Source organism: Coturnix japonica, chromosome 3 (assembly GCF_001577835.2).
Source record: "Coturnix japonica isolate 7356 chromosome 3, Coturnix japonica 2.1, whole genome shotgun sequence".
NCBI lineage: Eukaryota > Metazoa > Chordata > Aves > Galliformes > Phasianidae > Coturnix > Coturnix japonica.
Window position 1 is genome coordinate 43,786,822 of NC_029518.1, and position 13,798 is coordinate 43,800,619.

General features: G+C 43.1%; 2 protein-coding genes across 8 annotated transcripts in view; both read left to right on the forward strand.

The window, feature by feature from the left end:
* PLEKHG1 (pleckstrin homology and RhoGEF domain containing G1) overlaps window positions 1-10,421 on the forward strand; it is a 123,253-nt gene extending 112,832 nt beyond the window's left edge. For all 5 annotated transcript variants that reach the window (XM_015858099.2, XM_015858100.2, XM_032443925.1 and 2 more), the window contains 6 exons: window positions 979-1,017; window positions 1,473-1,495; window positions 2,279-2,497; window positions 3,146-3,262; window positions 4,034-5,708; window positions 7,444-10,421. In XM_015858099.2, the coding sequence (XP_015713585.1) occupies window positions 979-1,017; window positions 1,473-1,495; window positions 2,279-2,497; window positions 3,146-3,262; window positions 4,034-5,708; window positions 7,444-8,546 (3,176 nt within the window). In that variant the 3' untranslated portion in view covers window positions 8,547-10,421. The remainder of the gene's footprint in view (window positions 1-978; window positions 1,018-1,472; window positions 1,496-2,278; window positions 2,498-3,145; window positions 3,263-4,033; window positions 5,709-7,443) is intronic.
* A 52-nt stretch (window positions 10,422-10,473) lies between these two features.
* Window positions 10,474-13,798, forward strand: part of MTHFD1L (methylenetetrahydrofolate dehydrogenase (NADP+ dependent) 1 like) — a 134,922-nt gene continuing 131,597 nt past the window's right edge. For 2 of the 3 annotated variants that reach the window (XM_015858104.2, XM_015858105.2), the window contains exons 1-3: window positions 10,474-10,689; window positions 11,634-11,718; window positions 13,679-13,729. In XM_015858104.2, coding sequence (XP_015713590.1) covers window positions 10,571-10,689; window positions 11,634-11,718; window positions 13,679-13,729 — 255 coding nt within the window. In that variant the 5' untranslated portion in view covers window positions 10,474-10,570. The remainder of the gene's footprint in view (window positions 10,690-11,633; window positions 11,719-13,678; window positions 13,730-13,798) is intronic. The other variant, XM_015858106.2, reaches the window with a different exon arrangement.

The window sequence follows — 13,798 nt, forward strand, 5'->3', positions numbered from 1 at the left end:
GGTATTTTCTAATGGACAGAGAATGCAAGAGCAGGAAAGCCAGTCACATTATTTAAGTCTGACCTTTCCTGTGCTCCCCTTCCCAAGTAATTATTGTCTCAAAAGTGGTTCTATATTATGATAGGCTTGTTACTTCAACATATAATTACTACCTACTTACCATAATGTCTGCTGCCATAACCATCTCTCAAAACTCTATTAAGCATAAGTTCACTTCTGTTTTTCTCTCTTCTGGTTCATAGGTCCATAATTACTGTTAGTTTTGTCTTGAAGCCATTACAAATGTCTGTGTAGTTGAGTGACAACATATTGCAGTCCCTGTGCTCAACTACTTAAAGACCTTTCTTACTAAGATCAGATGTGTAATGCTGTGTACTGGGAATGACTTAAACATGAGAGACTGATGTAGTGATTTATTGTATAGTGGCATTGGTGTCCAAAAAAAAAAAAAACAAAAAAAACCCAAATTTACTTTTTTAGGCATCTGTCTCTGTTTCTGAGGTGAAACAAATGGATGCTCTTTTGCCTATAAAAGGAATACTACATAATGCTGATTGGATGGATTCCCGTGTAACATGCAGCTACTTACACTTTAAAAGCAACGCCTTATAAATATTTCTCAGTACCTCAAAAATATTTATGTTTTCAGTATGGAAACCTCCAGCAACTCAAAGCAGTAGCATAGATGAGGACTGAGTCTTATGAAACCAAGAATCTTAACATGGATTTAAAATTTACATATGTGTCTTGTATAGAGAACAGCTGCTAGCTAGCATTAGGAACATGTAAGTACTTTGGTAACAGCTGTATGATATTTCAAGAAATTCTGTTTTTCTAAGAATGTGAGGTAGCTGAGTGATTAAGAACAGAAGATCCGACTTCCCTGCCAGGAGCTTAAATTTTGGTATCTAAGTTATGAAAAGATAACTATAGCTTTCTTTGTGATGCTGGAGCACTTAAACACATTGTCTTTTTCAGAACCTTCATCCAGAGTCCATAAAGTTTTGAAGTCAAATGGTAAGCTGCTTCCTCTACTGCTTACTTACCCAGTGCTTCCAATTTTGTACAAGTAAAAATGTATCCTCTCCTCCCATAACTTACCCCAAATACACATTTGAGGGGCAAAGAAAATAAAATGCTCATGTTTAAATCTAATATTTGATTTTCCATGCTCGGGTTCTGGTCCTGTAATAATTGTTTTAGCAACTGGTAATTGCTAACACCAGGAGCCAGCCACTGTGAATAGCTGCCCACATTATATCATTGCAGTCAAATCAGGACCTCAGGTGGAGATGTCATAAAACTGCTGGTTTCTCTGTTTTATCAGAGACCTTCAAGTGAATATTGCCATCTCATTTGATTCTTTTTGGGGAATTCATAACTGGGATGTGAGTGTAGCATTAAGCCTGTGGCATAGGTTGATAGCCATTTGATTATTCACTTATGATAAAGTATATGCTTCTATTTTTCAGATATAAGCCCGGATATGCAGAAGGTAGGCCATTTCTTGTACTTCTTGCTTTTGCACATTGAAATAGCACATAACTAAGAAGAATATATTTACTGTAGAATCTCCTTGACTGCGCTGGTTTAGAGAAAGAAACAAAAACATAAATGTCGTTTAGTGTCTCCAGGAGCATTATTGAAATTAAAGAAACACAGCTAACCACTTCAGGAATATCTAGCAAGCAAAAATTGACTGTTCCATATATTCTTGTACTTTATAGCACAGTACAAACAACTACTAATGTCCTAGTGGTACTTATAAATACCACTATAATCACAGAAGTGCTGTGTGTAAAGAGAGCTTATTCTTTTATGACTGATATGCTATATATAAATCATAATATGTGACCGGGGTCAATATAGCTTAAGCAAATGGAAATAAGCATTTCTCGTTTACACATTTCTGTAAGAATTTGTTACAAAGTTTCTGTGCAGTTTAAAAGTCTCTTGTTGAATTCCAGATCCTGATCTTATTTGGGATGGGATTTAAGAAGGAGAGTTTGTGGAAAATTTATTAACAGGGTACATAAGATAGGATGCAATTGGGATGCCATAAAACCAAAGCCCATGATTATACATTCTTATCATTATTTTTTCAGTTCCAAGCATTAAGTGGAAAAATTGTGATTGCTTTAATTATTTGCTTATACATCTTATTTCAGCACAGCAAATTGTATGTAGCTTAATCACTGCCTAAAAGACCGATTCAAAACAGTGCCATACTGAAATATATAGTGTATGTAACTTTTAATCAATGCTTTTATTTCTTAAGCGGATCTGTATTGAAGGAGCCCTATTATCTCAAGCCACCAAACTAGGATCAAATGAAACCCTGCTGAATAGTAGGAAAAAGGGTTCATTGGAATCCAGCGGGCTAGAGAGCCAATTTCAAGGGTCTGCTGAGCCAGCCTACAACAGTGATCAGGATGAAAATCTCCAGACATCTGCTGCAGAACAGACTGATGCTGATGATGAAGAAGAAACTGAACAGGTAGGAAAAAGAATAGAATAAAATTATGTGTGCCCCAGTGGTGCAGTGGTAGGAATGCCGCCTTGCAACACTGGGGCCCGGGGTTCGAATCTCCCCTGTGGCGCAAGTGGTAGAAGTGCCGCTCTGCTACACAGAGGCTCGAATCCTGGGGGTTGGACTCAATGATCTCTAAGGTCCCTTCCAACCCACACGATACTGTGATACTGTGATAAAAATCTTTCTCCTGGGGTGGATGGAAAGTGGATTGAAAGTGTCTGTAAAGTTGCAAGGAGGCATGAACATCTTGCAAGTATTTGCAACTTCTTCTCCCTATAAATATTTTATTTTTTATTCTTATAAATATTTTATTTCCTTTCTCCTAGTCCAGTTCTTGTGTATTCTTCTACATCTGTGTTCTTGCACATTCTGCTTTCATCTCCTTTTGGCAAGCTGTATGGATTGACTTTATTTAATTGGTTATCATAAAGAAAGTTTTCTAGGCCCTGGATCATTCCTGTGTGCTTTGAATGCTCTTGAGCATTTTGGTCTTTAGCTGTGGGTACATGACCTGGCTCTGCTATTGTAGCAGCTTAGTAACCTTTGAATACGGCTATACAAAGCAGTGTGGATTTTAATGCTCCTAACTTGTTCTGTTCTTTTAAATCAAAGGGAATGCAACAAAATTCACTACAGAAATCAAAAGGAGGAAGGAAAAGACTTAATAGTCAAGCTGCTGAAAATGTTGAGAAAAGGAGAAGTGTTAATCTCAACAAGTGTGAAATGCAGGTATATAACCTTTTTATTTTGGTTTTGCTGTGCATCATAGGAACATTAAAGAAATGTATGGGTTTCTTTAGATGGACAGAAAAGTTGTTCCATGTTTTTCATGTGCATGAACCTCAGAGAGCATTCTTTTGGGGGCAGGAAAACTAAACAAAGCAATCAACCTTGATATAATCCAGAAGAAGTAATCTCTCTCTCTGCCAGATACACCTACAGTATCCTTCATGTTTGCATTAGCAGGCAAGTGGCCTTGCTGAAAATAAGATCTGCCAATTGAGCTGGTTGAAAATTTACTCCAAAAAAGAAAATGACAAATTTTCAATGGCATGTGTTAGAGAGCACAACGTACCTTTCTGCTAGGCAATGGGAAAGTGAGGAGAACAAAACTTTTGGCTCAAGACCAGAGTAAGATTAGCTAAATCTAATTGTGGAACTGCAGAGTTAGCATAAAAGGTTTAATCCAAGTCTGCCAAATAAATTTGCCTTTAATTATTCATGCTTCAGCATGATCCCAGTGTCTTTTATTTGAAGTAAAATGATATTAAATGCCAAGAGTGAACTCCGAGCCAGGGAAAGGATTAAGGGACAAAGTAGTCTGGGACTGACACCATGGCTACCCTGCTGTCTAGTGAGCAGCCTGCTTATCCTACACATCTCCACCTGACTCCATGCTGCAGAACACCCTGATAATGTGAAAGTTCTGTGAACAGAGGGAATCTTTGTATTATCACAGGGGATAGACTAACATTACCTGCATATTTCAAATCTCTACAGAGCTCCAAGGACCCTTCAGATGAAGAGTCAAGCCAGCTGAATACTGATCTCCCATTTTCCTGCTCAGCTAGACAGTCGCAGTCACCCAGACAGTTCAGCACACCCCAGAACAACTCACTGATCATGAATATCCTGGGAGGAACCGCCTCTGTCAGAAACATCTGGACTGACCACCAAATCAGGCAGGCATTGTTTCCCAGCCGGCGTCCACCTTATGAGAATGAAGATGACGATGATGATTATCAGATGTTTATGCCATCGATGTCTACACCCAACACTGGTTCAGCTGTTAGTGGAGAAAGGAGGGGTCACTCTGATCGGCCGTGCAGCTGGCACCTGGGAGTAGCGCATCAAAATGAAACTCACAGCTCCAATCGTCACAAAATTGTTCGACGGGCCAGTAGTGCTGGTGAGAGCAACACGTGTCCAACCATTGCCAGATGTAAAATCAGTGAGCGCGGTTCTCGAAGGGATGTAAAAAGAACAGAGGTGAGCAGTATGAATGCATATCCTGAATGTTCAGAGGACCTGACCATTGATGATATTGAACATGTTTATGACAACATAAGCTATGAAGACTTGAAGCTGATGGGTCTGACAAGAAGGAAAGAAACACACCATGGTCCCCAAAGATCTGCTAGAGACTCTCTGTATGAGGAGGAAAACAAAAGCAGCTTAAATTCACCCTCCAAAAAGAGGACAGCAAATCAAAGCAGAGCCTCCCTTCATGCCAGCAGGGATGAGATCCTGCTTGGTAGAGAAGCACCTACTTCAAGTTTGGATGAGCTCAGGATTGTTGAAGATAACATCTATGACACCATAGTGCTTCCAGAAACACCACTATTGAAATTTAAACGTGACCCCTTAAAATGCTCTAAAAAGCGGAGTTTTCTGGGCCTGGAAAAAGACTTGACATGTTCTGACAATCTACAGCAGTTTGTTTCTGAAGAGAGTCTCCAGTTCAGTGAAGATGAGAGTCCTTACCATCGTCTTCCCATTGATAATGACTATCTGAGTTTAGTAGATAGCTCTTCCAATTCCGACTCACTGTCCCATAAATCTGCGGCTGATAAACTCTCAGAGGAAGTAGATGAGATCTGGAATGACTTGGAAAACTACATCAAGAAGAATCAAGAAAAGACAAGAGATCGGCATCTTGCAGCCTTTCCCGTTTGTAAAGATGATATACAGGAAAGGCTGCATGTTGGTAGTACACCTGAACTGAGTAAAGATGTAGAGTACTCAATGTCTACTCTCTCTCTTCCAGAAACTCCTATTTTCCCTAAAACTATGAAACCCAGGGCTGCCACCATAAGTGAGACTAGTCTCAGGCTTGAAGATACTATGGCATGCAAGGAAAGCTCTTTAGCAAGTCTGAACAGATCTTCCTTCTCTGGTGAGGTGCCATTTGTGGATATCCCATACGAATCTGCCAATACTATTCTGTCCACTGCACATACAGAATGCATGGAAAATGACCTGGTTACTGTGGATAAAACAAAGAACAGAGTTTTTATGATGGCAAGGCAATACAGTCAGAAAATTAAGAAAGCTAACCAGCTTTTGAAAGTTAAAACTCCTGAGCAAGAACAGCCAGCTAGCAGACAACAGAAACTGAAGCACAAAGATCTTGCTGCTATTCTGGAGGAGAAAAAACAAGGCGGTCCTGCTATCGGTATGTTAAAAATATTTCTGTACAGATTTGCTTCTTTAGGTACTTAGAGTGAAATTCATGTATTGAATTGGAGGACAGAATCTTCCTTATCTTATTAGCTGAATATCAGTACTGTGTTTCTGGCGTCATGGTTTTATGACACTCTGAAAGGAATTTCCTGTGATGCTACTGGAGTTTCCAGATGCTTCTGATGTGAATAGTCCTTTATGACTCAATAAATTCTTGCCATTACTTGATAAAATTGGGAAAAAATAGTGGGGTGTTGGCAAGAGGGCTAAGTTTAGTTAGGCTGGAAATAGAAATCACGCCTGAAGTATCTTTGGCCTCTACCAAAAACAAACAAACAAACAAAAAACCCCAAACCTGCAATTATTTCCATTAATAGAGTGATCTTCATATTTTGAATAAAAAGGGACAGAAATTTGTCTTCATAAATCACATAGATTTGCTCAGGTAACATCCACATCACACTTACAAATGTAAGGAGTGGGGTCAGATAAGAAGGTTGGTCTTATTCTCTGTAGCAAAAGTACAAAGCAACGGACATGCTACAAGAGTTTTGGAGGTTTTATCTGTATTCATTTGAAACAAATTGGAAATTTGAAGCCAGTGTACTCCACACACTGCTGTTATTGTTGCTGTTAGAAAGGTCTCCAAATATCCTATTTACCAGGCGATTTTCAGAAAGTTTTCCATTTTATCGTGAAACAGAGTATAATCGGAACTGTGTGTTTCCTTTATCCTGTGGTGCTGTCTGCAATTAGATCAAATGTACTAAATATTAGAGCACTATACACCAAGTCATACTGTAGAATTGCTCAAGAATTAAACACTGAGGCAAATTCTAAGATTGATTACCTGAGAAAACATCCCAGAATTCAAGATAAAACCAAATTTCAGCAGTACTTAAAAGGCCTCTGACTGTTTCCTACTAATCATTTCTCTCAGTGAGATTTCATTGGCTTCATCATCATCTCTAGGGAAGCCCAGCAGTGAGTGCATTTCCTTGTGCTATTATGTTATGACAGCTTCTGTGAACCTGCTCCCTCTGGTGTCTCTCTGATGCAAAAATCCTCTCTCCTATATCAGCCTTTTCACAGGATATCACTGTCCCCTCTCCACCTCCGTTCACAGCTCTCAGTCTCTTGGTCTGTAAGGAGGGAAAGGAAGTGGAAAAGCACTCAGGCAGGTCATTAGCCTTCCTGTCTTTTCTCACTGTAAAAATAACATGGAAAAAGAAATGAAAATTGCATTCTTTCCTGCTTTTTCCACATTCTTCTGCATTTAGCTGGATGGGTTTTGCTTATAAGGCAAGCTTCTAGCCAGTGAACAGTCTGCAATCACCGCTATGTGAAACAGTGGTCTGATCAAACTGTACTTCTGGCTAAAAGGTGCAGACTTGAAACAAGGTTAAGAGGCTGGAAGGGCCTTTAGCTCCACTAAACTCTCCCTTTCCAAGGTAGGGCAACTATGCCTGTGTCTTGTTGGTAGGATTCAGGTGTGAAATCTTATTTCAGGAGTGAAATCATTGTCTTTCAAGATGAAAACTTAATACTCTAGTTACTCGAAAATACTAGAGAATGAAACAGTTTCTGACTTAATAGTAGCTTTTTATTAGTCTTCTGTTTTCTTCTTGTCTTTAACTGATACCAAAGTCTTTTGGGATTTTCTAATTCTTTTTGTCACTCAAATGAATGGGTTGCTGTGTCTCAATTGAATCTTCTCTCTTCCCTAGGTGCCAGGATAGCTGAGTACTCCCAGCTTTATGACCAGATTGTCTTCAGAGACAGCACACCCAAGGTCCAAAAGGAATCCTGGGCCAGCCCTCAGGAGCCCTCAGCTGTGAGGTTTTCCACTCCTCTGGCTAGCACTCTTCCCTGTGCCCAGGTCACTGGTGAGTGCTCCAGAGCAGAGGACTGGCTTTTGCACTCTACCTACAGCAATGGTGAGCTGGCTGACTTTTCTCCATGGCAAGAATCCCAAGACACAAAGTCCAAGAACTCATATGCAGAAGCTGTGACAAAAAGCAATTCCAGACAGCTGCCGTCAGCCTGCTCAGTGCCTTCCCTTCAGATTTCTAACCGCTTGCATGTCCCAGCGCAGAGGTGGAGTGCAATCATCAGCCCACCTAACAAAGAAAATTTACACCAAGATCACATCTATAACTCCCTTGGGAGAAGAGTAAGCAATATCAAACCACAGGCATACAGTAGGTCACAGTCATCTTCTTCGATTGTGGTCAATAGATCTGGAGAATCAATTGTATATCCTAATGAAACAGACAAGAAAATGCTTCATTCCAATAGGAACTTCCGACTCAATAGCCATCAAGCACTGGGTACTGCTTCAGCCTGTACAGGGCCTGATACAAGGAAGCAGATCCCTGAGAGCTATTCAGATATGATTCTGCAGGATTCTCAAAAAGTCCTGAGAGTAAACAGGCCCTCCCCTCTGACTGCACAGATGGCAACTCAGAACTATTTTTCTAATTTCAAAGACACTGAAGAGGGGGAAGGGGATGATGATGACTATGTTGAAATAAGGTCTGAAGATGAGGGGTCTGATCTGGAGGCTTCTCAGAACCAAACAAGGAAACTGGATCCTAAATTGCACAACACAGACACTGATCCTTCTGAAACTCTCTGCGGCAAAACTGTGTCTTGTACTCCTGCAAAGCCCACCGGCAGCAAACACACGCTTACCCCATATCTGACTGCATACAGTGATTCAGATAAACTGAATGACTACCTGTGGAGAGTGCCATCTCCCAACCAGCAGAATATTGTTCAGTCTTTACGGGAAAAGTTTCAGTGTCTTAGTTCCAGTAGCTTTGCTTGATGCTTTCAGTGATCTCTAGCTGTACTGCCTTAACATGAAGAATATATACTGGGACAATCAGTACTGGCATCATGTATTTCCATATTATTACACTATCAGGCATTGTATCACAGTAATACTGTAAATAGATTTTTTTTAATGGTTTAGAATCCTGGAAGTTAAAAGGCCACATGTGCACTGTCTGCTGTCTTCTCCATAATGCAGGTGAACTTACGATCCCATATGGAGCTTCTGTATCTTTCTTTTGCACAGCTCAGTTTCTTGCTAGGTATGATACCCTTTTTTTTTTTACTTCTTTTTTTTTTTTTAACTGTCTTACCCAGGTTTGGCACAGTTTGATTCTTAAGCCATGTTACCACCTGAGAACCTTAGCATTTGAACTTCTGAGCTGTGACCAGGTCTGTTCTCACGATGACTCTCGTTGCACGCGGCTGCATCCATAAGTGTGCAAACTTGTACGCCAGGTTCTGTTAATGACAACATCGTGCTGTGTGTGCAATTGCACAAAGCTGCTGCATGTTACTTTTCAAAAGAGAGATTCCAAGTCTACAGGACCAATACATGAGATACCAAATATACCATGTTGATTTTGAACAGACTACTCATGTTTTAAACAGAACCTAATCCTAGTGCTTAGGAGAGATGCTGATAGCTGCGTCTGGAGCCTTTCTACTTGCTGTTACTGCTTAGTTGGCAGAGGAGGGGCACAGGCATCTTTTTATGTGAATTTGTCAACACGAGGTCATCCTTATCCAGAGGGTGCTTGGGACAGAACGGAGCTCTGCTGCTTGTGCAGATGGGTAGGCTGAGTGCTAGCTTTGTGCCTGTAGCGTCTGGGATGTGCAGGCTAAATCAGAACCCAGCAGTGGAAAGCTACTGCATGTGGGTTGGCCAAGTGCAATTGATAAACAGTAACCTGCAGGTTCCTCACCCCTCAAAGTCAGTAACCTTGAGACAGAATGGGATTTGTCTGCATGCCTTGGTGAAACGTGCTGAGCTCAGGCTGCAGGCTGTTTCTGCAGTAGTGTTAGCTGAGGTACAGGCGGCTTCCTCCAGGGCAGGGTGGGGTGAAAAGAGGCATCTTCAGAACAAGGTGGGCTGAGTATTCCTTTCTTTTACAAATAATGCATAGAGTAAATGCTCCCACTTACCACAAGAATAGACTTTCCAGTGTGATGCACATTTACTGTTTTGTCATCGTGGCACAGCTTTGGATTCTGTTACTTGAAAACACTGTACCAAGGGGAAAGCCTCGCCCGTGTGATCGTCATTCTGTTTTGGTGCTTAAGTTCTTCAGATGGTGCAGATAAAGCCAGTACCAAGTTACACATATCAGTATATAAAGGAGCTGAAGTACTGTTTTTATCAACCACGTATGGCTCCCCTCAGTTACTGCACTCCTGGACCTGACGTCTATTTTCTCCATTGGTTATCGTGAGCAAAACCCAAAGTTATCAATGTACTTGTAGAATAAGATATAAGGACTTGGATTTCTTAGAATGGATTAAGTTATTTATGAGGTGCACTGGTCGGTCACTCATTGCATTTACCATCTTGTCCAAACCAGCAGCAGTGATGCTCGGCACAGATGGAACTGCAGCCAACCCGAGAAAATTAGCACTGTACAGAATTAGGCTACCGAGAAGTAGTGGAGCACGTATTTATTTATTAGAGCTTGTAAAGTATTGTAAATACCTATAGGAGTTACATCTGTGCTTTGCCCCCGCACCTCTAGGTTGTTTGGAACTCGCACCTCGCGCAATGGGTGCAGATGGGAAAAAAAAAAAAATCAAAAAAAGGGAGGTGTACCAACGCGTAACTTGTCTCCCAGGGACCATTTCATACTATTTGTAATAAACGTGGAGTATGCAACAAGCTGCGCTTCTTTTCTTTCGGGGGAGGGCACAAGAGAGCGGGGCTCCGCCGGGGCGGGGAGAGGGGCGGGCGGGGCGAGCAGCACGTCCTGCCTGCCCCATGCTCAGCTCCCGCCCTGGCTCTGCAGCCAGCACGTAGCCCGCAGGAAGATGAGGAGTGAGGTGCTGCGGTTCTGCTTCCCGATGCGGCTCTGCCTCACTCTGCCCTTCGCTGCCGCTCCATACCGGGCGCTGAGCGGGTGGCAGGCAGCGGGCGGCCAAGCCGCGCGGTAAGCGGAGCGTAAAGGGAGGCGGTGCGGGCTGATGCAATAGCGGGAGGAGGAGGAGGGAGAGGAAGAAGAAAGAGAAGAAGCGGCTGGGGGTGGGGTGGGGGGTTTGCTTCGGCTGGGGGGGGTTTGTGTTGGGGCGTTTCGGCCGGTTGTGGAGTGGTCCGGGTGACGCTGCGCTCGGGGATGTGCACATGGATGTGCACGTGGATGTGTGAGCCCTCCTCCATGTGGCTGCTGAGGGACAGCTGGGGCGATTTGCTGGCGTCTGGCTTCTGCAAAGAGGGATGAGGTCTCTCTAGTCCGCCTCTTCCCAGCTAGTGGGGGCCAAATGGTGATCTGCCATTCCTTACAACGTATCCCGTCGCTGCTCCCTATGTACAGAAGGAAACGGAGCAGAACTCACTGCAATGCACCCAGGGATGTTTACCAGAAAGCCTTCCCATTGCTTGGCTGCGGCTTCTGCTGTTTGTTTCCAAGAAGTGGCACAGCAAACAGAGCTCCTCAGTCTGCCAGCTGCCCGCAGCCCCGAGAAGCATCCAGAAAATGGCAGTGTCACAGCCAGCACTGTGTGAGAAGTTGTGCTCTTTCAGCCCTGAGCTAAGGACATGGAGGACCTTACCTGGTCCTGATGCGATGTGGAGTGCTGGTTCCTTGCTGTGGGGTCAGACAAACCTGATAAACAGCGTGGCTGTGAAGTTTAGGGCATGTCGGAACACTGATGCACACAGCTGATGAAGGAAGATATTTCAGTCTGTTTAGGGTTTTCTGTAACTGGCAGCTGAACGCTGCCCTTTGCAATATATGGTAATTCTGGTGATTAAAAACATATCTGCCCATGCAACGGTACTGCTGACTAACAGAGGCTTCCACTGAGTGATGTTAGAAGGGTTTCATGTTTGATTGGATTCTTTTGCTAGAGATGTGCCTGTGTTGTTGTGTTGCAGCAAAATCACTGAGAACGCAAGAAAATCTTTGGCCTCTTTGAAGAAAGAACACCCACAGCTTGAGCCAACACTTGCCATTATTCAGGTAACAGCCACTTACATGGGGTTAGTGGTAACAGATTCCTTTTGGTGCTGTTTCCTGTTTGAAGCTTCAGAGATGTGTGATGCAGGAAGTAACCCTGTTTTTAAGCGAAATGGTGGCAGCAGGTAACCCCATCAGCTTGGGGTAACCCCATCAGCTTGGGGTTCAAGAGAGCGAGCGATTTCTCTCATGTTGTCTAAGTGAATTGATGGGATGGTTTTAAAGTCAAGGTAGTATTTCTCAACATTTATTTATCTTGAAGCTGGTGCAATCCTGCAAATAGTGCTGATAGGCATGAAAACGAAGGGGTCTCTCTTGACTGCTTTCACCTGACGTAACTTTTCCTGGGCAGGGGAAAGCCCTCCTTCCTGCCCACCTGGGTCTGTGGCCAAAGCAGAGGAGCTGGAGGGAGCCCTCATGGTGACTGCAGCTCTTTGTGAGGGGAGCAGAGGGGCAGCGCTGAGCTCTGCTCTCTGTGATAACAACAGGGTTTGAGGGAATGGCATGGAGCTGTGTCAGGGGAGGGGCAGCTGGGGGTTAGGGAATGGTTCTTCACCAGATGATGATGAGCATGAAACAGGCTGCCCAGGGCAGTGGGCACAGCCCTGAGCAGCCAGTTCAAGGTGTGTTTGGACAGTGTTCTCAGACATAGGGTTTAATTTTGGGTGATGCTGTGTGGAACCAGCTCTGTCCTGGCTGCAATGGCTGTGAATGTATGTATTCGCTGTATTTGTACTCAAAGAGGGTTTATTTTAGTCTACTGATAGTGCTCTGCTTTACTGGGCAAAGTGGGCAGAGCACTGAGGTCTGTGCTGCTGTCCAAGTGACATGTTGCAGCCAGAGGAGCATAGATGGCAGTGAGACAACCCCTTGATCCAGTTGTTTGCAGCTGGCACTGTGTGCTGCCAATTCACTAGGGGAATGTGGAGTTTCACGTTGAACCCACTCTTTAAGTGCCTTTAGATACCTTCTTTTTTTCTCGAGCCACCTGAACCCAATTGGCTTTGTGATTAGTATTAGCATTTTTTGTAATCTACCTTTAGACTGAGTAGAGGCTGTACCATAGGAATAACAAAAACTTACATCTACTTCTTAGTTTTATGGAAGCTCTCTGCCCAGAGAGGTTGTGGAGTCTCCTGTGGAGATATTCAAGACCTGTGTGGACACGTACCTGTGTGACCTATTGTAGGGAATCTGTTTTATCGGGGGGATTGCACTCAGTAATCTCTTGAGGTCCCTTCCAACACCTGCAATTCTGTGGTTCTGTGAATATATCTGTGAATCTGGCATCAGGATCCTGTGCAGTGATGGTGCTGTTGCTCTATGAATATCAGCTGTGCACTACCAGATTCTGCCCTGCATGTGATTGTCAGCTTGGCCTCACTGTGCTCTACAGGTTGTGGTGGGACCAGGCTGGTGCAGGAATTTCTGCATCAGGTGAGCTATCATGATAATGTGATGGGGTGGCTGAATCTCAGTCAAACACCCAGTCCTGTTGGTCAGATCATTGTTGTGGGAATGCAGTTCTACAAGGCTTGGCATAAGGAAACAGCTGGAGAGCTGACCTTAACACACCTCTATCGTTTTTTGCCTCGGCATTAGGTTCACTTGTGTTTTCTATGCAGTGGCCCCTTCAGTGCTCCTCATCCATAGGCGTCAGGTTTGTGGAGTGGGAGAGAAGTGGCAGTGTTGTGCTGGGATACTAGCAGTGTTGTGCTGGGATACAGGCAGTGCTGGGTTTAGGAAAGGGAGATAGAGGATGTCATTATCCACTTTAAATTCTGCTGGTTGTTGTTGTTTTTTGTTTTCTCATTTTTTAACCTTTTTGTGGGGTCAGTGGATTATTCTCACTATCTTTCTCGTGTAGGCCTTGTATTAGTATTAGTATTGTGTATTAGTACACTGACATTTCTCAAATGTAAATTTATTATTTTAAAACTTAGCTTCTGTTTTGTTTCCCAAGGCACGTAATGTTCCTTCGGTTCAAGGAATAAACAAGAAGTTTGCTGAAGAGGTAAGTTTTAGACAACATGCTTTCTATCAGTCATGTGCTACCCACCTTTGGTAATTGTCTTGTTTTCTT